This window comes from Dunckerocampus dactyliophorus, chromosome 9 (genome assembly GCF_027744805.1).
Source record: "Dunckerocampus dactyliophorus isolate RoL2022-P2 chromosome 9, RoL_Ddac_1.1, whole genome shotgun sequence".
NCBI classification, from domain to species: domain Eukaryota; kingdom Metazoa; phylum Chordata; class Actinopteri; order Syngnathiformes; family Syngnathidae; genus Dunckerocampus; species Dunckerocampus dactyliophorus.
Window position 1 is genome coordinate 2,588,197 of NC_072827.1, and position 25,831 is coordinate 2,614,027.

The 25,831-nt window shown below is 41.5% G+C and overlaps 1 protein-coding gene across 1 annotated transcript in view; it reads left to right on the plus strand.

Annotated features, from left to right (window-relative positions):
• LOC129187250 (uncharacterized) overlaps positions 1–25,831 on the plus strand; it is a 41,895-nt gene that overhangs the window by 8,718 nt on the left and 7,346 nt on the right. The window contains exons 6-21 of the mRNA XM_054786226.1: positions 1,749–1,896; positions 2,100–2,254; positions 2,331–2,474; positions 2,856–3,023; positions 3,129–3,313; positions 3,402–3,677; positions 8,519–8,621; positions 13,983–14,190; positions 14,251–14,419; positions 14,544–14,718; positions 17,338–17,397; positions 17,494–17,626; positions 19,910–20,049; positions 20,809–21,189; positions 21,468–21,656; positions 21,721–21,859. Of these exons, the coding sequence (XP_054642201.1) occupies positions 1,749–1,896; positions 2,100–2,254; positions 2,331–2,474; positions 2,856–3,023; positions 3,129–3,313; positions 3,402–3,677; positions 8,519–8,621; positions 13,983–14,190; positions 14,251–14,419; positions 14,544–14,718; positions 17,338–17,397; positions 17,494–17,626; positions 19,910–20,049; positions 20,809–21,189; positions 21,468–21,656; positions 21,721–21,859 (2,773 nt within the window). The remainder of the gene's footprint in view (positions 1–1,748; positions 1,897–2,099; positions 2,255–2,330; positions 2,475–2,855; positions 3,024–3,128; positions 3,314–3,401; positions 3,678–8,518; positions 8,622–13,982; positions 14,191–14,250; positions 14,420–14,543; positions 14,719–17,337; positions 17,398–17,493; positions 17,627–19,909; positions 20,050–20,808; positions 21,190–21,467; positions 21,657–21,720; positions 21,860–25,831) is intronic.

A 25,831-nucleotide genomic window follows, 5' to 3' on the forward strand; every position in this document is an offset into this window, starting at 1 on the left:
GTTATATGTAACTTACATGTAACTTATATGTAATATGTAACTTATATGTAACTTATATGTAACTTATATGTGACTTACATGTAACTTATATGTAACTTACATGTAACTTATGTGACTTACATGTAACTTATATGTAACTTACATGTAACTTATATGTGACTTACATGTAACTCATATGTAACTTATATGTGACTTACATGTAACTTATATGTAACTTACATGTAACTTATGTGACTTACATGTAACTTATATGTAACTTACATGTAACTTATATGTAACTTACATGTAACTCACATGTAACTTATATGTAACTTACATGTAACTTATATGTGACTTACATGTAACTCATATGTAACTTATATGTGACTTACATGTAACTTATATGTGACTTATATGTGACTTACATGTAACTTATATGTGACTTACATGTAACTCATATGTAACTTATATGTAACTTACATGTAACTTATATGTAATATGTAACTTATATGTAACTTATATGTGACTTACATGTAACTTATATGTAACTTACATGTAACTTATATGTAACTTACATGTAACTCACATGTAACTTATATGTAACTTACATGTAACTTATATGTGACTTACATGTAACTTATATGTAACTTATATGTGACTTATATGTGACTTACATGTAACTTATATGTAATATGTAACTTATATGTAACTTATATGTAACTTATATGTGACTTACATGTAACTTATATGTAACTTACATGTAACTTATATGTAACTTACATGTAACTTACATGTAACTTACATGTAACTCACATGTAACTTATATGTAACTTACATGTAACTTATATGTGACTTACATGTAACTCATATGTAACTTATATGTAACTTACATGTAACTTATATGTGACTTACATGTAACTCATATGTAACTTATATGTAACTTACATGTAACTTATATGTGACTTATATGTAACTTACATGTAACTTATATGTAACTTACATGTAACTTGCATGTAATTTATATATAACTTACATGTAACTTATATGTAACTTATATGTAACTTATATGTAACTTATATGTGACTTACATGTAACTTATATGTAACTTACATGTAACTTGCATGTAATTTATATATAACTTACATGTAACTTATATGTAACTTATATGTAACTTATATGTAACTTATATGTGACTTACATGTAACTTATATGTAACTTATATGTGACTTATATGTGACTTACATGTAACTTATATGTGACTTACATGTAACTCATATGTAACTTATATGTAACTTACATGTAACTTACATGTAACTTATATGTAACTTACATGTAACTTACATGTAACTTACATGTAACTTACATGTAACTTACATGTAACTTCTCAGCATATGAATTCAGTGATTTGAAATGATTTTCCATTTTAGCTCATTGATATTTGAATGATCTCTTTTGGTCTATTTTGTCTTTATATTTCATTAATTCTTGCTCTACATCGTCACGTAATAAAGACCATTATTATCATTCTTATTGTTATTTGAAAGAAATAGAATGTAAAAAATAAATAGAACGTAAAATATGGAAATAATGAAACAATGACCAAGGTCATGGAATACATCAACTGGTGGAACACATTCCATGGAATTCTTAATATGAATATGAATATGAATATGATCACAAATGGCGTTTGAAGCACTGAAATCATATTGAAATGATGCATTTGTCTTCTTTTCTTTGAAAGTTGAATGTGTTGCATCGTTTGTGTTCAGGCTCCAGGTTGACGCGGGCGTGTCAGGTATTTGTTCCGTGCATCGGGAAGCTTCCAGAAGATCCCATGGTGGACATCTTCTGGTTGGCCGACGATACGTTTGTCTTCAGCACCAACGTCTCCGACCGCGTCTCCACGTCACAACAGCGGTCAGTTCCACGTCCATTTAGGAAGCAGGACAACGTTTCCGCTGGCAAGATAACGTGACTGGAGCACTTTTTGGCACCCTTCCAAGGGGGCGGTGCTAGACACGGTGCAGTGTGTTGATTGGTGGACAGAGAATGGCAAAAGAGACGAAAAGCAAGAAGATGTCCTCCATTGATGTCCTCTTCTGTCCTTGTGTGCTGGTTAGCGTGTGGACAGAAAGCGGTCCCAGTAAAGGCGTCTGGCTGGAGCGACTGCTCACCATTGGTCACCTGAAGGAGGAAGACTTCCTCATTAACTACACCTGTCGAGCGTACAGTGGGCGGGGCCTCCCTGAGGGTCACTTTGCTGTGTTGCCGCAAGGTGAGCCGTGACGCATGATGCCCAGGCATGCCCTCTTCTAGTGCCAATTTTACACGTCCAGTATTGTGTCCCCCAGAGCCGTCCCCCATTGTCCCCATCAGCTGTGCTCTCAGCGGCGTCACGGCGCTCGTCATCGCTACGGCTGTCGTCTACTTCCTCTTCAAGATTGACATCGTGTTGTGCTTCCGGATGTTCTTTCCTGTCCTGTATGCAAATGAGGGTAAGCACACGTAGCACGTCTTCAGCAGTGCTTTAGCTCGTAGGAAATGTGCCACTTCCGACTAGGGCTGCGAAAAAAACGAGCTACCACACTCCAGCTAACACGAGCACGCTAAGTAATGCGGCTAGAAATACCACACTGCAGCTAACACGAGCACGCTAAGTAATGCGGCTAGAACCAACCTAACACGAGCACGCTAAGTAATGCGGCTAGAAATACCACACTGCAGCTAACATGAGCACGCCAAGTAATGCGGCTAGACATACCACACTGCAGCTAACATGAGCACGCTACGCAATGCCGCGACATCTAAGCTAACACGAGTACGCTAAGTAATGCGGTTGAGTGGTTTTCTTGAGTAGATTTCTTTTTGAATGTCAGATTGTGACGGGAAGCTGTTCGATGCCTACGTCACGTACCCACTGAACTGCGAGGAGGACTTCAGCGACGAGGCGTGCACGTTTGCCCTTCACATCCTTCCTCAAGTGCTGGAAAAAGCTTGCGGTTACAAACTCTTCATCGCGGGCCGCGACTCCCTGCCCGGGCAGGGTAAGTGTCCCCATCAAGGAGGACAGTATTGTAGGAAATAGTCCACTTTGGAAAACAACATGGCTGAGCGTGATCTCTTCCTGGTGTATTTGCTGCCCCCTGCAGCCATGGTGGACTCGGTGCAGGACAACATGCTAGCCAGCCGCCGCCTCCTGCTGCTCTACAGCGCCTCCTCCTTCATGTGCAGCAACAACAACAACAATAACAACATCAGCGTCTGCTCGGACCCTCGACGTCAGCACGAGTGTGTGACGGCAATGCACAGAGCGCTGCTGGAGGGAACGCTCAAGGTGAGCACCTGACCACAACGCGTGTTTCTTACCTCCTCCAGGGAGCTGAGGTTATTACAATTAGTTCCGTTATTCCATCTTCCATCAGGTGGTTCTGGTGGAGCTGGAAGAGGTAAGCCCGGCCCAGCTGGCTGTCTTCCCAGAGTCGCTGCGTCACCTGAGGAGGAAGCAGGGCGCCGTGTGCTGGTGGAAGAACCAGAGGACCAGGAGGAAGTCCTCCTTCAGGACATGTGTGACCACACAAGACAAAGAGGACATGTCACCCTTGCTGTCCCCTTCCTCCAGGTTTTGGAAGGAGATGCGTTATCACATGCCGGTGAAGGGCACCGGGGGGGCGGCCCCTGACAGAACCGCCTTGCTGAAGGTTTGACGACTCAGAGACAAGCGCTGCTTTTACGTGTGCTGATTGGTGGCTCACCGGTTAGCCTGTTAGCTCATTGGTTAGCCTGACAACAGACTGACGGCCAGTGTGGATAGACCAAAAAGTGGTTTGGGTTCTTGAATTGAATGTAGCAGGGTTTTTAAGCTTTGGAAGCGTTGGAATTATGGAGAAAGAGCCAATTTGCAATGTTCCTCCACTGAAAAATATGGAGGGGGGGGGAACAGCAATGCAACAACATTCACATGTAATTTGATAAGATACGTAAACAGAACATGTAGGCTTCCATCCATGTTGTTTTGCTACCAAGGTTTGCTGTCATAAAGCGGACATGTGAAACACTACAGCTGTGTGCTTTCCTCACGTCTTCTGCTGCATGACGCTGGCTCGCTCCATAACAGCCATGCACTCACTGGAAGGGGACACTTTCAAAAAAAGACCCTGAAAGGAAGAAAAAAACGACTGCGTCACACATCGCAGCATATTGTAGCATTTCTTCAATGAATAAAAGCCTTGTTTATCACAGGTAAGTGGTTCCAGACCCAACCGTGATGAGGGAAGTTCCCCAAAATAGGATTCCTTATTACCCGCCAAGCGCAGCGCAAAGTGCAAGCGCAGCGCGGAGGTTCTGTTTTTGCCGGCGTTTATCTGCTCGTTTGTTTGTGTTCAAAATAACTTGGAAAGCTCTGAATTGATTTGGATGAAATTGTCAGGAATTGTCGTCAATGGGATATTTATATCATTTTTTGGGAGGGTGGTCCGGATCACCGTCTGGATCCAAGAATTTTTTAAAAGGATTCTTTACCGTTGCGAGACAGGACCATTTTTGGCATTTGTGCATATAACTCCACAAAAATGGTCAGAGCACTTGGAAAAAAAATACAGGACAAGATTCCAACAGGTTCTGCAAAATATCAAAGAGAAACATCCACGGAATGAAAAACTTTACTTGAACATCGCGGAGTCGCTCATGTCACTGTCATTCAAAAAGGGCACATCATCCAATCATCACGCAGAAGCCGAGCCTCCGGCCAGCCCACTGCCCATAGACCCCCATAGACCCCCATTGACCCCCATAGACCCCCATTGACCCCCATACACCCCCATAGACCCCCATTGACCCCCATAGACCCCATACACCCCCATAGACCCCCATAGACCCCCATAGACCCCCATAGACGTTGAGCGTCCAATGCAGTGGAACAACCCACTCTACGCTGTCTCTTCCAAGTCAGGCAACTGTGTAAAAGCGCCGTGGCGTGGATGAATGAGAAGGAAATCGTGTCAGTTCCTGTTTTGTGCTGCCGCACAATAAAACGGCGGTGTAAGTCAACTTGCCTTTTTATGTCAATTGTGGTCAGTGAGACACATACAGGAACATCATGTTGCTAGCCATGAGCCAGTCGCCTGCGTTCTACGCGTGCGTGGACCTACGGCAGCCTTGTAGGGTAAATACTAACATTACGGTGTCCACAGTAAATGTCTACAGGTACCTGTGATAAGTAGCTGATTGTGAACAAAGGATGAAGGTATTCAGCCACATTCAGTCAATGACTTGCACACACAGCAGCACATCCCTGTTTAGTTCACCGCTTTGTTGGCCGTTGTAGGGGAAGCTGAGCTTCACTTGCAGTCTTGCAGCAAACCCGGCTCGCCACTGGTAGATAAAGGAAATGCAGGACTAATATTTATGCTGCATAGCACAATATGGGGGAACTGTGGCCCTTGGCGGGGGTCTGTGCTCTCCGAGTGCTTTTCTAGTTTAGAAATGGAATATTTTCATAGTTAGAGCATAGAAAACCTGTTTACGACTTTTAACGCTATTAGAGCCCTCTAGACATGAAATAACAGCCCTATAGTCAACGTTGAACTCCTATTACCCAATGTCGTAGACATTATTGCAGAAAATAAGACATACTGTATAAGACAGAAATTAGACTCGTGCTCGTGTGTGTTGCTGTAAATGCGTTCCGGTTTTAAGGGAGCTGAGTGAGGGGCGGACAGGAAGTGACGTGGGGTGTTCAAGCTTGACTTTCAGCTTGGCGTGGGTTACAGACGCAACAGTAGTCCGTGTTGGGGATTTTTATGCCTGTTGTGAGATCATTCAAACCTGCCATGAAAGCCTGTGCTTCCGGCGATCAAGTCTGGTGCTTGTGTGTCTCACCAAGCATTTGTACGGGGGAATAAAAAAATCAGATCCAGCCAATATAACCACAGCACTCCGATTTAATAAAAATATGCATTATCTTGCATTAATATCTTGATTTTCTTTCTTGATATCATTTGCCAGCAAAACAGTAGCATGCGTAATCATCCGGGAATGTAACCCTGCCGCTGAACGCTCGGTACTGCCCAACCCGCTTTCTCTACAATGTTCACTATTTGCTACCAGGCATTTCTAAAACCGGAATGCAGCGGAGTTTCTGATGCGGTCGCAGCGGTAACCATGGTGATGACAGACGCTCCTTCACGTGACACTACGTACCAGAGAGAAGTGTAGAGCGACTTCATGTCGTGAATCTTGACATCTATGGGAAATTCCTGAATGTATTTCCTTCACTTCTGCTGTGACGTCACTTCTAATCGGGCTGTTACCATTTGAACGTTCGCTAAGTGATCAGGTGACCACAGAGAAGGAGAGGGAGCACAGAGGAAGGCAGAGATTCCAGGTAACGGACCTTAAAAAAACAAATTGTGCATGCAAAGACGCACACTGTCACAACACTGAGCTGATATTGTGTTCATGTGGATTCCTCACAGAGGCCACGTGGTGGGGGCAGCGGTCAGGCTCCCGAGCAGCTGAGAATGCAAGGAAACGTCATTTAACTGTGAATAGTGGTATTGATATTTACAATGCATTCTTTTCATAGATTGTGGCATAAATAGTTCTTTCTAAAACACGCATGCCAAATTGCCCTGACTCTGTAAGACTGTCTTATAGTTGTAGTTTAGTTCATTTAGCTATTTTTATGCTTAAATGCATAATTTAGGGGAAAACGTGCTCCAAAATGCATCTTTTTAGGCCCTATTCAACCACAAAAAGCATAATTTATGAATATGATTTGGAATAACTGTGATGGAGTGAAGCCACCAAATTCCAATGTTGTAAAAATAAATTGGGTAGATTATTAAAGATATGACACTAATTGGCTTTGTCATTTAGACGCGGATGTTTTGTTCAAATAGCTGAGCACATATGACAGTCGGGGCTGCTACAGCGTGACTTCAGACGTCGCCTGCACAGTTAGCACAGGCCACAGCTTGACCCTGGAACAGATGAATTCATTCTACCGCATGTGCTGTAAAATGCGTTTTGAAATGAGCACAACTGGAGTTTCCACTGCGTGGATACGGTGCAGCACACGTTTGAAACACCACACGGCGTGGCCTACAAACACGATGAGGAGGGGATTTACACTTCACCGCTTCAAGTCAGCGTCTCATAGTTGCGGTGAAGTTCTTTGAAAAGGTCTCGAGCGCTTTTTAAAACGTATACAGAAGAAGAAGAAGAGGCGAGAAGCGACGAGATCTGACAGGTAAGCAGTGATGATCATTTATAGTAATGGCTCACTACAGTTGGTCTTATCATTTCTATGAGTCATTGTTTCTATAGCAATCAGGAATTACATTTGGTGTAATCATTGATACTATTGATTACATGTAGCAGTGATTCATCTGGATGTATTTAAAACATGTTGTCATTCATATTATTGATTATTCATAGCAACAATTAATTACATTCTGTGTTATTTATATTATTATTTCTAGCAATAATTCACGACAGTTTGTCATCTGGATTAACACACGTCTCCTCGTTTATATTATTTAGCATTTATAGCAATAATTCATCGGTTTCTTTTATCATTTATATGATTGATTATTTATCACAATAATTCATCGCTTTGTTTTATCATTTATATGATTGATTATTCATAGCAATAATTCATCGGTTTCTTTTATCATTTATATGATTGATTATTTATCACAATAATTCATCGCTTTGTTTTATCATTTATATGATTGATCATTCATAGCAATAATTCATCGGTTTCTTTTATCATTTATATGATTGATTATTCATAGCAATAATTCATCAGTTTCTTTTATCATTTATATGATTGATTATTCATCGCAATAATTCATCACTTTGTTTAATCATTTATATGATTGATCATTCATCGCAATAATTCATCACAGTTGGCCACCAGGATGTACTGTATTTGACACACGTGTTATCATTCATATGATTTTCATCATATATTTCAAGTGTTTACATTTGGTAATCATTTCTACCTACAATGCCCCCCCCATCATGTCACCTGCAGAGTTCAAGTGTTTAAAGTGTCAACATGCTCCTGTTTCAGTGCCCACAGTCAAATTTGCGCCATGAAAGTCAGTGTTGATGGTCCTTGATAGTTACAATGACTAAAACACGTCTGTTACAATAACACAATAAAAGCAGACGGTTATGTTATTGATTTCCATACTTTAGTCAACTAGTCAAAGTTCTGATTGCATGCAGACTTTTACTATTCCACATTATTAGTCTGCTTTTCATGGGCAGGTTTGTGATCTCCTGTGGACATGTTCTCACCAGAGACCCCAGCATAAATGATTTCACTCTCATTTATGTATTCAGGGATATTGTTTCGTATAGTGCTGTTACTGTCCTCGTCCATCCCTGACGTATGATGTATGACTGTATAGATGTAGACTGTATAGTACAATCATAGTAGTCCACTGTCAAAAAAATTCCTAAACGTATCTTGTGTGTTTTTTGTCACTTCTCATTCTCACTTCCGTCTCTGGCATGAGCAGCAGACTAAAACCGCTGCCCTACAAACACCAGGGCCATGACGGCAACCGTGGCGTTGTTGGCAGCGTGTGCGCGCGTGCTCGCGACGCTGCTCTTTGTGGCGGTCACACACGGTGAGTACTGACATTTAACATACTTACACACTGTATGTAAGGATCACCTTTTAAAATATTTGTCAAAGATCCTTTATTTGACAGGGCAGAGCACTGTTTTTTAAAGGACTTGTGAAACAAATGTCATAGCACTTTGCTGATTTTTGCTGAAGAAAGTGCTGGCCCAAACACGAGTCGAAGATCCTGTACTGTCAGGAGCGCTCTGTTGAAGTACTGCAAAAACGCTCATCAAAGATCTTGATGATCTTTTTTTGAGGACCTACCGCCCAAAACACTAGTCAAAGATCTTCTATCTGACAGGAGTGCTCTGTTGTTTTTAAAGAGCTACTGCCAAAAAATGATAGCCAAAGATCCTCTACAGTACATCAGTGGTCCCCAACCTCCCAACCTTTTTTGACCCACGGACCGGCTTGTGTTCCCACAAATCTCCCGCGGACCGGTGGGGTGGGTTGGGGGGTTGGGGTTTGTACATGATAGCGATCTAATTTATCTTATCTCTGGAGTTTTTCCAGAGAGACTTCCAGAGGTAAAAGGCTAGCATGAATTCACTTGAGATAAATGTGCACATTAGCACTCAATAAGTCAGCAAACTTACCTTCATGCATTCCCACATAGTATCAGCATTTGACACCAAAGATGAGGTGAAAGAAAAATGGTAAAAATACAGTAGTAGTCTATCTGTGCGGCATGAGATAAAGTTAGCACACGCACAATGGACATGCGTCAAGTGAGATGGAAGTAACAGAGAGAACCCGGCCACTTTTCAAAAGAAAACATCGTGGAAATTATTTTTTCTTTCTGCTTGTCAAAGATCCTGTATATGACAGGAGTGTTCTGCTGTTTATTCAATCTTACTGTAAAAAATGCTGGCCAAAGATCCTCTATATGACATGAGTGGTGTGTTGTATATACAATTCTACTGAAAAAAAAAACTTGTCAAAGATCCTCCATATGATCCTCCATATGACAGGAGTCCTCTGCCGTTTATACAATCCTACTGTTAAAAAAAGCTTGTCAAAGATCCTCTATATGACAGCAGTGCACTGCGGTTTATACAATCTTACTGTAAAAAAAAAAAATGCTTGTCAAAGATCCTCTATATGACAGGAGTGCTCTGCTGTACAATCTTATTGTAAAAAAATGCTTGTCAAAGATCCTTGATATAACAGGAGTGCTCTGCTGTTTTTAAGCACTGTCAAAAATGCTCAGCAAAGATGACAAGGCCATCATGCTATTTTTAAAGAACATACTTTCAAAAATGCTTTTCAAAGATCCTCTATATCACAGGAAAGTTCTAGAAAAACACTCATTAAAGATCTTCTACAGGTATATGACAGGAGCATGCTGCTGTTTTTGAAGGGCCTACTGCAAAAAACACGAGTCAAAGATCCTCTATACAAGAGCACTCTGCTGCTTTTACAGCCCTGCTACCAAACAATGCTCGTCAAAGATCTTCTTTATGACAGGAGCACTCTGCTGTTTTTAAGGATTGTTGAAAATTCTCATCAAAGATGACAGGAGTATCATCCTACTTTTAAAGAACAAACTGTCAAAAATGCTTGTCAAAGATCCTCTATATTAAAAAAAAAAGTTTCCAAAAAACACTTATCAAAGATCTTCTATATGACAGAAGGACCCACTCACTGCCAAGAGCCTCCAGATATCAGGAGCACTGTGCTGTTTTTACAAACCTACAGCAAAATAAATTAATACATATCATAGTCAAAGTTCCTCTATATAATGAGCACTTTTTTTAAGAAAGTACTACAAAAATGCTTGTCAAAGATCTTCTAAATGACAGGAGCACGCTGCTGTTATTTAAGGACCTACTGCCCAAAAGACTAGTCAAAGATCCTCTATATGACAGGAGTGCTCCGCTGTTTAAGGACTGTCAAAAATGCTCATCAAAGATGACAGGAGCATCATCCTATTTTTCAAGAACGAACTGTAAAAAAATGCTTGTCAAAGATCCTCTATATTACATGACAGGAGTGTTCTGCTGTTTTTTAAGTAACTACAGCAAAAAGATCTTCTTTATGACAGGAGCTCTCTGCTGTTTTTGAAGAGCCCACTGCAAAACAAATGCTAGTCAAAGATCTTTAAATGACAAGCGCACTCTGCTCTTTTTTCCCATCCATTTTCTACACCGCTTCTTCCTCATTAAGACTCTGGACTGGTCGCCAGCCAATGGCAGGGCACATATAGACAAACAAGCATTCACACTCACATTCATACCTATGGACAATTTAGAGTCACCAATGAACCTAACATGCATGTTTTTGGAATGTGGGAGGAAACCGGAGTACCCGGAGAAAACCCACACACACACGGGGAGAACATGCAAACTCCACACAGAAATGCCCAGGGGAGAATCGAACCCAGGTCTTCCCGATCTCCAAGCTGTTACTGTGTTGGCCAACGTGCTAACCACGTGCTAACCACCGTGCGCTCTTTTTCCCCCCCCAAGAAATTTCTCAAAAAACACTCATCAAAGATATTCTGTATGACAGGAGTAGCTGCCAGTTTTTAAAGGACCTACTGCCAAAAAACACTCGTCAAAGATCGTCTATATAACGTGAGTGCGCTGCTGTTTTCTGAAGGATCTACTGCCAAAAATGCTTGTCAAAGATTGTCCAAATTTCAGGAGCGCTCTGCTGTTATTACAAACCTATCCCCAAAAAAAAAATCCTAGTCAAAGATCCTCTATATAACGGGAGTTGCCCACTGTATTTTTTTATTTTATTTTATTTCAAGAAAGCACTCCAAAAATGCTAGTCAAAGATCTTGTAAATGACAGGAGTACTGTGTACATTATTATCTTTGTGTGAGAGTTGAAATGCTGATTGTGGTTTTATGACTGCTATCAACGAAAATACCCTAACCAAAAACAGTGGATGAACTGTGATGTAAGGGCTAAGCTACGTGCTCGTTCGACTGCATTTGTCATGGGCACCGCTGATGACTACAAAAAGGCCAGATATGACCTGAGGAGGTCCATACGGGAGGCCAAAAGACAGTACAGACAGAAGCTGGAGGGCTACTATTCCACCTCAGACCCTCGGCGCATGTGGGCGGGGTTCCAGCACATCACAGACTATCGACAGCAGAGTAGCTTAGCCACGTCCAGCCATACCACACTTCCTGATGAGCTGAATGAGTTCTATGCCCGCTTTGACACCCAAACTCCTGATGAGCAGAGAGGGTGGCTGAACCTGGGGAGCACACAGGACTCACCTCTCATGGTGACATCAGCTGATGTGCGCAGGGTTCTAAACAAAACAAACCCACGAAAAGCAGCAGGGCCAGACAACATCCCAGGACGTGCACTTCGGGTTTGCTCATCAGAGCTAGCTGATGTGCTTGCTGACATATTTAACCTGTCGCTTGCACAAGCATCTGTACCGACCTGCTTTAAGTCCACCACCATAGTGCCCGTACCCAAGAAGAGCAACGTGACCTGCTTGAATGACTATCGCCCTATAGCACTCACTCCTATTGTTATGAAGTGCTTTGAAAGAATAGTCATGACCCACATCAAAAAGAGCATCCCGGCAACTGTGGACCCTCTACAGTTTGCATATCGCCAGAACCGGTCCACGGATGATGCAGTCAACACTGCCATCCACACAGCCCTTTCTCACCTACAGGGCCAGGACACATATGTCAGAATGCTATTTATAGACTATAGCTCTGCTTTTAATACAGTCTGCCCCCACAAACTCACAAATAAGCTCCTCACACTTGGCCTGTCTCCCTCCCTCTGTAACTGGGTGTTTAACTTTCTCACAGGCAGGCCCCAGTCAGTCAGAGTCCACAATCGCACATCCAGCTCAAGAATTGTGAGCACTGGGACTCCACAGGGGTGTGTGCTGAGTCCACTCCTCTACACGCTCTTCACCTACGATTGCGTGGCCTCCCAGAACAACACCAGCATCATTAAATTTGCGGATGACACTACAGTCATCGGACTGATCACTGGTGGTGTTGAAACATCATACAGAAGAGAGGTGGCGGACCTCATAGCTTGGTGTCGTGATAACAATCTCCTTCTCAATACAGATAAGACTAAAGAGATGATCATCGACCCAAGAACAAGGGAAAAGGAGCCGCATAGACCCCTGTTTATTGATGAGACTGAGGTGGAGAGGGTGAAAACCTTCAAGTTCCTTGGCACACACATCAGCGAGGACCTCACCTGGTCTCACAACACCCAACAAATTCTGAAGAAGTCCCAAAGGAGACTGTACTTCCTGAGAAGACTGAGGAAATTTGGCATGTCCACCACAATCCTGAGTTGCTTCTACAGATGCACTATGGAAAGTGTCCTTACCGCCTCCATCACTGTTTGGTACGGTAACTGTACAACACGTGATAGGAAGGCACTCCAGCGGGTGATCAAGACCTCACAGAACATTGTTGGGGCAGCCCTCCCCTCACTGCAAGACATTTATAAAACTAGAGTCCTACGAAGAACACACAACCTCATCAAGGACAGCACACATCCACAACACTCATTATTCACACTCCTACCGTCAGGCAGACGCTACAGGAGTTTGAAGTCCAGGACCACAAGGCTGGCAAACAGCTTTTACCCACAGGCCATCAGGCTCCTCAACGAAGCACTCGCACACGCCGCACGCAACACACGCACACACTCATAGCACTTTATTTATTTATTTATTTATTTGTATTATTTACTTGTATTAATGTCTCTACTGTTGTTGTTGCTTAATTTATTGGTATATATGTTTATGTGTTTATGTTTCTTATGTTCTTATTCTTTCATTTGTTTTCTTTCTTTTCTTGGGAGAATGAACAGAATAAGATTTTCATTGCATGGTATAACTGCTGTTTTACTATGCACATGACAATAAAACTCTCTTGAATCTCTTGAATCTTGAACGTGCCAGCGTTTTGCTGTGCTCCTCTTTGACCAACTAAAATGATTGTACTGTGTCACATGACACAGGAAGTCTCACACAGGTAAACAAACCTTTTTAGTGGAGGTAACAAGGTTAGCAGGTCAGTTCCGCGGCTTGACGTTTTCACTTATGAGCAAAAAAAGAAACACCTTGAGTGTTCCAGGAAGTGCCTGACCTGAATGAGGCCACACTAAAGAGTATATGGGTCACAAATATCGATTATGGCAGGAATGATGGCTGCCTTTGTGTTGCCGTTTCTTAGTCGGTGGGCAGCATTATTCAAAAGCTGTTGTGTCGCTCGTCGCAAAGCGACAGTCGAAGGGTGAGACAGGGGCAAAGGAGGAATTTGTTACATTTTGATGCAGCTCTGGAGCTGCTTCGCCTGGCGTCATCTTTGAAGTTTCAGTGTCTTGTTCTCCTGTTGCATCACCTCATCCAGGCCACAAGCCGGCGCTAGACACCTACCACGCCAGCGCAGGCCACCTCCTCCTCCTCAAGTGTTCCATCGGAGATGTTCACAGCAATGTAACATGGACCAGAGGGGGGGCAAACCCGGCTCTGCCCCCTGGAGTGGAAGTCAGAGACAGGCTGCTGTGGTTTCTACCTGTCCAGGCATCCCATAACGGAACCTACAGCTGTGAGACCGGGTATGAAAACACCTGCGTGACGGGTGATTGCAGCTCTCTGACTGTCTGTCCCTTCTGAAGGGACCAGAGTGGACAAAGAAGGATGGACTTTGGAGTTTTTGTGTCCAGTGGGATTTGTCCCCCAGTGGCTGATGTGAGGCGTATCCCCGTGGGGGTCACCCAAAGTCTCCCCTGCATGCAGGAGGACGTCCTGAGACACAACCGGACACGAAACATACGATGGCTCAAGGTGTGAAGAAAAGCTTCAAGGTCAAAGGCGGTCATGTTCTTTGTTTACGGTCAGCAGGGGTGCCCACAGGCCTTGCGTCGGACACCGTGTGGTCTATGCAGTCCTCCTCTCTGTGTGTGTGCAGGACTGCCGTGGAGTGCAGCGTGAGGGCGCACCCGTCACTGTGACCGAGAGAGGTTTCCTGAGGCTGCCTGAGGCCACGCAGGAGGATGCTGGGAAATACACCTGCCTGGTGGAGGTCAGACTCCGTGGCAGGAAGTACATATCCGCACGCAGCATCCAGCTGCAGATAAGCAACGGTGTGTCCTCTCTCCCATCACCATTTTTAAAAATAACTTTCATTTGTACCTGCACGTTCTCACGCCGTTACAAAAAGAGCTAAAGCTCTGTTTGAAGAGGTATTTATTGAACAATAGCTTTATCATTTGTCCTTGTTGGCGTTCATAAGGTATGTAGAAGAAGAAGAAGGCTGAGAACCTGAAAGTGTGATATCATTTATCCACCATATGAGTCATGGCGTAGTCCAGTGGCGTCCAAACTTATCCAGGGAGGGGCCGCATACAGAAAAACTGAAGGATGGGGAAGTCCATAGTCTGCGTTATTCTTTAATATCTCTATTTTATTTTCTATGGATTCATTTGTAAATAATTTCACATGTTAAACACATGCAGTACAGTGCACACTCTTTACTCCCCTCACTAGTGGAAGCTGTTTACTCTTATAAAGCACTATTTCAAAAATATATTCATGGATAAATCCTCGCTGTTTCGTGGTTGTGGTTGATTAGTCCAAAAATACGCATATTTAAGCAGGTTTGATCTATTTTAGGCCTAAATGAAGCATTTTCAAGTATTAAAATGGGGACATGATGTAAAATACAAATATAAGGTGTTCAGAAGATGCATTCCAAGTTGTGGTTTGGTTTGGTTTGGTTTAGTTTATTTGAACATGAAGGTTACAATGGAATACATCTCGTGAATCATTTTTTGACAGTTCCACATGTCCAAAAGGAGTAGGAAGAAGCAAAGCTTATTTAATCCTACCCCCCATCCATTCTACATCTAGTACAGTACATGTAGTTCACTTCCTGGATTCCATGTCATGTTTTCAGTGATAGTCAGGATAACACATAATAGATAACGGTGAGATAACCGTCCCCCCAAAAAAAGAGAGAACATTCATAATAATGATAATATGATGACAATACTAAATAAATAAATAAATAAATAAGAACAAAGCTTTTTTTTTTTTTTTTTTTTTTTTTAAACACAACAAAGAAAATTATAAAAAAAAAATAATAATAAATAAATAGAAATAAATAAATAACAAATAAAATTTAATTAAATAAATAAAAAAATAAAATAAAATAAAATAAAATAGAAAATAAAAAAATAAATAAATAAAATAAAATAACAAACCTGACAGAACAATCAGGACTCTTCTGCCTTGTATTTGGCAAACATCAACTGCTTGTATTGTTTTTTGAATTTGCTCATCTCTGTACATTGTTTGAGTTCTTTACTCAATCCGTTCCATAATTTAATTCCACACACGGAAATGCTATGGGTTTTCAGCGTTGTTCTCGCATATAAATGTTTTAGGTTTAATTTTCCTCTAAGATCATATTTCTCCTCTCTGATTGAGAAATACTTGATTAGATTTTTGGGTAACGAGTTATTATTAACTTTATACATTATTCTAGCGGTTTGAAAGTGTACTAAATCTGCGAATTTTAATATCTGTGATTTTAAAAATAAAGGGTTTGTATGTTCTCTATACTTGGCATTATGAATGATCCTCACAGATCTTTTTTGCAGTACAGTGAGTGAGTGAAGATTACTTTTGTAGTTATTTCCCCATATCTCCACACAATACGTTAGATATGGAAATACTAAGGAACAGTACAGAGTGTGGAGTGATTTTTGATTGGTGATATGTAGTATTCCACATTGGTCACTAGGTGTCAGTAATGTGACGTTGATGAGACAATAGCCACCACAGGAAGTACTGTACACAACAGGAAGTAAAACATTGTGGCATATGAAAAAGGCTGCTTACAACAGGGTTGTCCACAGTGTGGCCTGGGGGCCGTTTAAAAAATAAACGTATACATTTTCCTGGTTGCGGAAAAAAGGTCTAATGCTGCGATGAATAAAGTCAAAATGTTTTTGGAATAAAGCAATAATTACAAGAAGAAAGTTCACGTAAGTCGGAACATCAAATAAAAAAGATATGATATTTTTGTAATTGTATCGCTGTAATTAGGGGTGTCTCATATTATCGGCCACTGATAATTTTCGAGCTGATACTGGCATAAAAAAAATGATAAAATAAATGAAATCTTTCCAAAAATAACATAAATCAAGGCACAATAACCACAAATGAATATTTAATACATGTAATACTTAATTATCTACTCATAGAAGAGCAAAATAACTGTACTCCTTTAAGAGTATTGTTACTTTACAAGAATTATACTCAAGAAAAAAAACACGTGATGTTACACATGTCGGTATGGGTTGATATCTGAATCAGAAATTGACAGTTGCACAGTGTCGGCATATCGGTTTTCAGCAAAAAAGCCAATACCGGACATCCTTATTGTAATATGAAGAAAAACAAACAAAACAAAATAGCGTTGTCATTTTTGGAACTTAACTTTAGCACCTAACTTCATGTTTCCGTGTGAAATCATCCTTTGCTTTACTCTGTGTGCTGTTGACAACTGATTTTCAATTTGACCTCATGGATATCAAGACTTGACGTGAACTTGTCACAATGCCGTCACCAAGCAGAGACATGTAAAAACGCACGAGCGCTCACTCCCACAAGACTTGGGTTTTCACCAGTGCAGTTACTGGGAATAGATGCGGTCAATGTTGCATTTTAACCCTCTCTGACCCCCCTGTTGTTGGCAGAGACAGTTCTGACTGTGCCGCAGGTCGTCCTTGCACAGGAAGTGATTGCCGTGGAAGTGGGCAAGTTCAGCGGAAGCACACACAGAATTATTCACTCTGCTGTGCTCGGTTCAGTTTTATTGCAAGTATAATTCCATGTGAATGATGACTTCACAGGTGCCAGGAAGGAGCTGAAGTGTCTGGCCTTGATGGGCTTACAAGAGGACAACGAGATGTCCATCTTCTGGACGGTCGATGGAAGTTTCATTGAGGATGACGAGGCGCTCCAAAACTCCTCCTCCTTTTCCTTGTAAGCTTCTCACAATGCGGACGGGTCCAAACTCCGCCTCGGGGCCCACTGTGCGAACTGCAGTTTGTTTTTTTGTTGATCCGCGGCATATTATTTGAAAAATAACACAAATTAACATGAAACAATATTAACACGGACAGAATACTGCAAAGGATGATTAGAGTCACAGTGAAAAGAAAACAATTCATAAGTTACGGGAATACGAATATACTGTAATTTACGAGAATTAAGTCATAAGATTAAAATTTACGGGAATAAAGTCATAAATTTATAAGAATAAAGTCATACATTTATGAGAATAAAGTCATAAATTTATGAGAATAAAGTTGTAAATTTACGAGAATAAAGTTGTAAATTTATGAGAATAAAGTTGTCAATTTATGAGAAAAAAAAGTCGTAATGAAACCTTTGCTAAAGGCCGAACGTGACATCAGTCCCCCTTTTTCATACTGTAGCTGTCTCAGGCAATGCCTGTTACAACAGAACATTCAAACAGTTGGAGATTTCGAGAATAAAGTCGTAAATTTCCGAGAATAAAGTCATAAATTTACAAAAATAAAGTCATAAATTTACGAAAATAAAGTCATAAATTTATGACAAAAAAGTCGTAAATTTACCAAAAAAAGTCGTAAATTTACCAGAATAAAGTCGTAAATTTATGAGAATAAAGCCATATATTTATGAAAAAAAGTCATCAATTTACAAGAATAAAGACGTACATTCATGAGAATAAAGTCGTAAATTTATGAGAATAAAGTCGTAAAAAAAGTCGCAATGAAACCTTTGCCGAAGGCCAAAGGTCAAAAACATGCATAATTGACCACTCTAAATTGTCCATAGGTATGAATGTTAGTGTGCTGGGATAGGCTCCAGCATAGCCGCGACCCAAGTGAGGACAAGCGGTATAGAAAATAGATGGATGGATATTCTTTTTAACAAATTGATAGATTACTTGCTTTGATGTCGTGATTTTTCGTAAGGCTTTCGAGGGCCACATTAAAGATGTGGCGGGCCAGATCCGGCCCCTGGGCCTTGAGTTTAGCACCTGTGTTCTACAGCTTGACTACACACAAAGTGAAATATTTCAAAAATGTTGTTCTTCATTTCTTAAAGAAAAACCGCACCTTTTTTGGAATGTTGTCCATCATCCACAATCCTGGTGTGAGACATGAACACACGTCTTTCTCTTTTCTGTGAGTTCTAAAGATATAAGAACAGCTAAAAAGAGGCAGCTAATTAATGCATGTAATGGGACACACCTATTTCGCCTACAAAGCCTGCTAGTAAAACCCCTCCAAAAACCTCCAACAGTGTTCTAGGATATAATAGGTCATCTTGTATAATAATAATAATAATAATATCAATATCCATTCATGATAACTTGTAATACTAACAGTATTTTGGTCATTTTAAGCATTACTGGAACATAGCAACATAGAAAGGAACGCGTTAACTTTTCAAAACTCCAAAACAAAAACACAGCAGCAGTGGTGGCAGCTGCAATATGTAGCGTTACCTTTCCACTAGTGGCCTGAGGCATTGTGAGCGAGTTTGTGGAGAAGCTAGCCGCTAGCTGGTTTGGGGTGACGAGGTGTCACTACGGCAGTAACATAGTTCTTCGGCTTAACAATTTTAATTGAACAATATTAATAACAATAACAACAATGACATTGAAGCTTGGTTAATATGCAGGTCACAGTATGTAAATGAGGCGTTTTTTGGAGGTTGTTTATAGGCGGAATAGGTGTGTGCATTCTTAGCTGCCTCTTTTTAGCTGCTTTTATATCTTTAGAACTCACAGAAAAGAGAAAGACGTGTGTTCATGTCTCTCATGAGGATTGCGGATGATTGACAAAATTAAGAACAAAAGGGCAGTTGTCCTTTCATAATTTTATAGCATACTGCTAACAAAAAGTCCAAATTGATTATCCCATAAAATGAGGAAAATGGTTGAAAATGAATACAGAAGAAGTTGAATAGGTTTTTGCGCTAATCAGCAAATGAACTGCAAAATCCTCCTGAGCCTTTCATTGTTGTCTTGATGTGAAGTGAACTCCTGCACCATATTCTCATTTACTGAGCTGCATGTTTGACTACTGAGCAGATCTTCACCCGCATTGGTTGGTTTTAGCGTGTTTGATTAACACCAGTGTGCGTAATATCAATATAATATATAAGCTTTAACAACATCATTTCATTGTTTTATATTGTTTGGCCATTCCTGCCGCAATGATTGACTTTGAGCGGCCTTCTTAACCTCGTCCTCGTTTTCTCCCTCTGAAGCCTTCGCAGAAAAGGAAGGGTCTACGGCGAGTCCAATCTGACCATTTCAAGAGTTCTTCCTCGCTTCCTCAACGTGCCTATCAGCTGCCGATTCAAGAACGCTCTCGGTGAAAAGGACTGCGTCAAGCTGCTGGTAGAAGGTCCCTCTGCTTTTTCTTCTTGAAATGCAGTCATGAACATCTTCAGCCTTCCTGTGATGAGGAATTACCAATATGATCCTCAAGCGGCGGTCAAGTGAACGAGGTCCTGTCTAATGCACGCTCATGCTAGAAGATTCCTCAAGATTGTCCGAAAAACAGCAAAAAAGCCATGAAAATTCATTCATTCACCAAAAAAATTGAAATCCAATCAAATAAATACTGAACATTCCGAGTTAATTCATTTCAACTCAACATTTATCCCAAATTTACTTTTATTTGATTTCATTCTACTTATATAACACACTCACTACCTTTATTTTTTTTAACCGTGTAATATCATTCATTTTTATTTTTTTTTAAGAATTATTTTTAAAAATCCCCAAAGATGTTGTTATATTTAAATAATGCTATATTTCATTATATTTACATCTATCACACTCAATACCTTTATTTTGATATTACAAGACTCATTTACCATTTTTAATTTTTTAATATTTTGACATTAAAAAAGCCCCAAATATATCATATCCATATCCATAAAAGATTCTTTCATTGAATTATATTTTGTGACGATGGTTACATTTCGTCATTGATTGGCTGGGATAGATCACATGGTTTGAACTACCAAATATGGGTGGTCTTCCAAGCGCAATAACAAAGACGGGCAGTGTCCATAAGAGGTATTGTTGCATTGCCTCGTAAAGACAGACTTGTTACCATTGGCTGTGGTTAGATCGTGTACCGTGGTTTCCTCCGCAGCCCCTCGCAGCTGCTTCCGCACCAGCGTGGCTCTCAGCACGGCCGCCTCGCTGCTGCTTCTTCTGCTTGTGACGGCGGCGCTGGTCTTCTTCAAGGTGGACGTGACGCTGGCTTACAGGAAGCTGCGGGGACATTTCGGCCAACAAGGAGGTCATCTCACATCACAAGACGCTCATTCAAGTCAGTCAACGTATAAAGACGGCGTCCTCTCCACAGATAGAGATGTCGGCCTCTACGACGCCTTCGTTAGCTTCCTCGGCGCTGGCGAGTTGACCTCGGCCCACGCGGCCCGTTTTGCACTGCAGACGCTGCCTTGCGAGCTGGAGGAACAACATGGCTACCTGCTCTTCATCACAGGCCGCGACGACTGCCCGGGAGAAGGTCAGAAGGCCCCTCACTCGCCTGACGCATGGTTTACACAATCCTATCTGACTTACTATGTAACCAGTTAAGTGACTGACTGACTAGTAAGCTAACTAGCAAGATAACTAACAAGATCTCGCGAGACTAAAATGTGACAAGATTTCTCGTTCAGAAAAAACTGTTTTGTGGATTTTACTGATAAAGTAAATAGCTAACCAAGGACTGACTGATGGACTACCAAGATGACAGACAATCTATCTAAGGAGCGCTGACTTCCTGTGTTTGACGTCTGGCAGCGACGCACGACGCCATCGCAGCCATCATGCGCAGATGTCGCAGGCTGATCATCATCGTGTTTTCTGGGGAGACGGAGGCTCAGACGCGTCCCTTGAGCGATGAGCAGAAGCAGCTGAGCTACGAACAGCAGCTGGGCCTCCATGACGCTTTAACCCACAACCAGCCCAGAGTCATCCTGGTGGAGATAGGTGACCTCACATCTGATGAAAAGTGTCCTTCGTCCATGAGCGTGACAGTGACGTCTGTTGACAGATGGTCCTCTGGATGACAGCCACCTGCCAGAGTCTCTGCGCTACATCAGGAGGAAATACGGAGCTCTGACGTGGAAGACGGACGTCCCGGGAAGCCAAACATGGAGGAAATCTAACAGACTTTTCTGGAAGAAGCTGAGGTATCACATGCCTTCAGTACCAGTGAGGAGACGCCATGCTGACCTTCCAGACGCCAGTTTGTGAACACAGCTAGCTAGCAGACTCGAACTCACGACCTCACGCTCTGACTGACAGTGACGCACCGGAGGCTACGGCTGTCAGGCTTCCGACCCGCTTTAGTTAACATTCTAGCACACAGCTGAGCCGGCAGCGTCCGTTACACAAATACAACACGTACGTTACACGTGTGCATGCACACAAATATGTCTTTGTTCATACATCAAAAATATTAGTGGGTACGCCAATTGTAACAGGGGGTACGTGAATAAAAGTGAAAAATTAGCGTGAAACACTCACAATAACAAGTACGCCTGAACGCCTCACGACTCGAGGAGACCGGAGCAGGACACTGATCTGTATAATATATCTGGATAGACCATACGTCGCACGTGCCCGTGCAAGCCACCGAAGCCACAGAGAGGCCATCTTACCACTCACATGTCGTACGTAGCAGACTACATTGGCACAGCGTACATAGTGTACAAAGCAGAAGAAGAGGCTAACAGAACATCTAGATTTGACATTAAAAAGCGGGGAGATTCAAGTTTTAAAATCATTTAACATTTTGATGTTGTTTTTTGTTTGTGTTATGAAATAGAAATAACGTCTTTTCTGATATAGAGATATATTTGAACAAAAACCACAGGAATAAAATGTAGTATAATATGTAATAATATATAAACATTGTCTCCATATGGGGGTTCACTTTAAATTTAAATAAATAAATAAATAAACTTATTTTTTTATATTTGCAAGCAACCAAATGATTTAGTAGTCTAGTGGTGGTTGTTTGTTTCCATATCCCCCACAGCCCCCATTGTAAAGCCGTTATGACTCAGGTATGGTATGATATGGACAGAATGTTTAAAAAGGATCATATCCGAGTCCTTATGACTAAGCTCAAGCACACCTGTTGTGCAAGGTTAGTCTGAAGACTAACCTTGCATTTAGTGTGAGTGGCTAACAAACTAACAACACACTTAACAACTCACAAGTTCTCACATAAGTCATTGTCCGAGAAGTGTTTCTTGTGAGTGGTAATATGGCGGCCGCGTGGCTTCACAAGTCATTGACCAATGGCGTATCCAGACTTATACAGATCAGTGGTATGAATAAATAAAGACGTTTGATGGTCATTTTATGCATCAAGAGTGTTTCATCTTGAAGATGTCATTTATTTTGGTGTTCCAATCCACGCGGTGAAAAAGAGGCGTTGGTTGTATGTGTTTTTGTATTTCGGATTCTATTATGAAGGGTGTAGTGGTTCTTTTAGAGTTGGGACACCATGGAAAGATTTCGGTCAGATAATTATTAAATCATCTTTGTTGTGCACGTGGATAGCTCTTTTAGCAATATACTGTATACAGTATGTGTGCGGCCAGAGGAGCGTGGGTTTGTCCAAATGGTATTAATTGGCTACTCTAAATTGTCCATAGGTATGAGTGTGAGTGTGAATGCTTGTTTGTCTATACGCCCCGCGGCCCTGAAGAGGAGAAGCGGTATAGAAAATGGGTGGATGGGTGGATGGATGGATGGATGGTATGTGTGGTCTTCTTGAGTCACACAACACACACAAATGATTGACACTTCGTACTCAACAAGCACGATCAAAACTAGCAAACTGCTGTCAGCGCTGAGCTAACGTTTTTTCTAAGAATGGCGCATTCAGGTGCATCACGTAACTCTTCGGGCAAAAGTTACTGCTGCATTCACGGACACTTGGAAATCGCAGGAAATGCACCCACACATGCACGTGCAGCCCAAATCACGTGATATTTACGAAAGCCACTGCCTTGCTGCTCATAACAGTAAGTCGATGTTACAAAATGTTCTACTTATAACAGGCATCAATGTTAAACAAGTAGACTTTCGGACAGATGCTGCGTAATCATGATTGTTAACAGTGTTAGCCAGCAAGTAACTATAACGTAGTCATATACATTGGTTAATGTGGTGTAAGTAAAGTGATGCTACAGCTCCATACCTTTCTCTCTGACCCATTTCTCCTCTTCTTCTTTCCTCTTCTTTGTCTTTGTCTTTTCCATGTTTTGTTGACAAATTAACAGCACTCTCCTCATCATCTCCCACGGTCACCCAGCTAGCAGTCAAAGCTAAACCAACTCACAGCGACTCACAATTCCCACCCTTTAGTTCACATTTTCGTAGTGTTTGAGACACACGAAGCGTCTCAATTAATATAATTGATCATATAATTAATATCATATAATATTAGCAATTAAATATGTTTTATTTTTCTTTAGCAATTACTGTTGTAATTTACATTTTTTACCTTGTAATTAACCTGAGGACTGTTGGAGATGAAATTCTCCACAACCTCCTAAAGGTCAGAGGACCACTTTGGAAAATGAATTGAGCCTGTTCCCCCCACTTGACGGTTACTTCAGTCATTGCGTGTATAGTTCATAAAGATTTAGGATGGTGACCTTTTCACCCATTTTTATCGCTTCCTATGGGAAAATTTATTTGAATGAAGCTTCACTGTTTTATTTGTTTTTGCAACATTTCAGTGTAGGTGCACTAAGAGCAACATATTAAACAATAAAGGCAAGTAATGGACAACTCCAAAAAAAAAAAAACATATGGAGACGCCGCAAAGAGGGCTGAGCCGTAAGCCGCCATATTGGATGTGGCAAGGCTGCGCTGTAAGTGAATACAAATAAATGTACTTACTTTCGTAAAGCGCCTTCCTCCAAAGAAATGTAAGTTAACGCCTCTCGTTTATACATTCACACACGCACCAAGGGTGGCCAGTGAACGACCGTTTATTTACTTATTTATTACCGCGTGTTACTGTTACGTTATGTTAAATGGAAATCGATACTTACCAGGCTCTAAGACCTACCGGAAAATGGTCGCTCAAGTCGAAGAAGGCCAACGAACTCGTCGATTGGCTCTTTCCGTATCTTGCTAACCTGTGATTGCCCGTGCCCTGTCACGCCCTGGGCGCTTGAACCTTCACCACGGCGTTTTGCAGTCGGCGAGGAGTTCATCTCACTCTCTGTAAGCTAATAACATGTTGGCCGTTTGTTCTGCCTGGGTAACGTAAACTAAACTGATTTTAATATCAGACGTTTTATTTACATTAATATTTGAATATGTGTGCATCCGCGTGTTTGGTGGGGAAAACCGAGCTGCCACTCTAAATGGTTCCGAATGCTTGCTTATAGCTGTCTATGAACTATACTTGACGTAATACGAGTTCATATGAAATGATTGAGAATATTTAATTATCATCATGGAAATTAAATGTTTCCACGTACCCCTGGCAGGGAATCACTGTTGTAGTCAACCTTTACTGATTTCAGGCACCAGAGGGAGACATTTTAATCATTTTAAACGTTGCAACTTTGACTGTCTTCTTCCCTTGCAGTCTTTTCCTTAGTCAATTTTAGCAGCTGAAATGTGAATGGATGACAGAAAAAGCTTTTCTGAACACTTCCAACCCTCATCTGGACGCAGCGTGTGTCTCTTTAACAGCTGAGAAGCAAAAAAAGAAAGAATGAAAGCTAATATTTCCCTCATTTCCTTCCCATTTGCCTTAATGAATGTTATAATGTATTAACTACAATGATAATGTAATAATGTCCATCCAAGCATGCGCCGCATATGACCTTTACCGCATCACCCCCAGATGTGGCTGTAAGTGTGTGTGTGTGTGTGTGTGTGTGTGTGTGTGCCTGTGTCCACAAGCAGGACATTGGCACACTCCCATTGAAAAGGAAGGAGGTTGTGTGTGTGTGTGTGTGTGTGGGGGGGTCTGGATGATGTTTAGCTCGGCAGCTGGGATCCTCTTCTCGCTTTTGTTCCCCTTTGACCTTTGTGACCCGGCACTCGCCCCGATGTCACACACACACATGCACACCTGCACTCCGTCTGACGCATGTCCGTTCAGAGCGCGTCCACACACACAC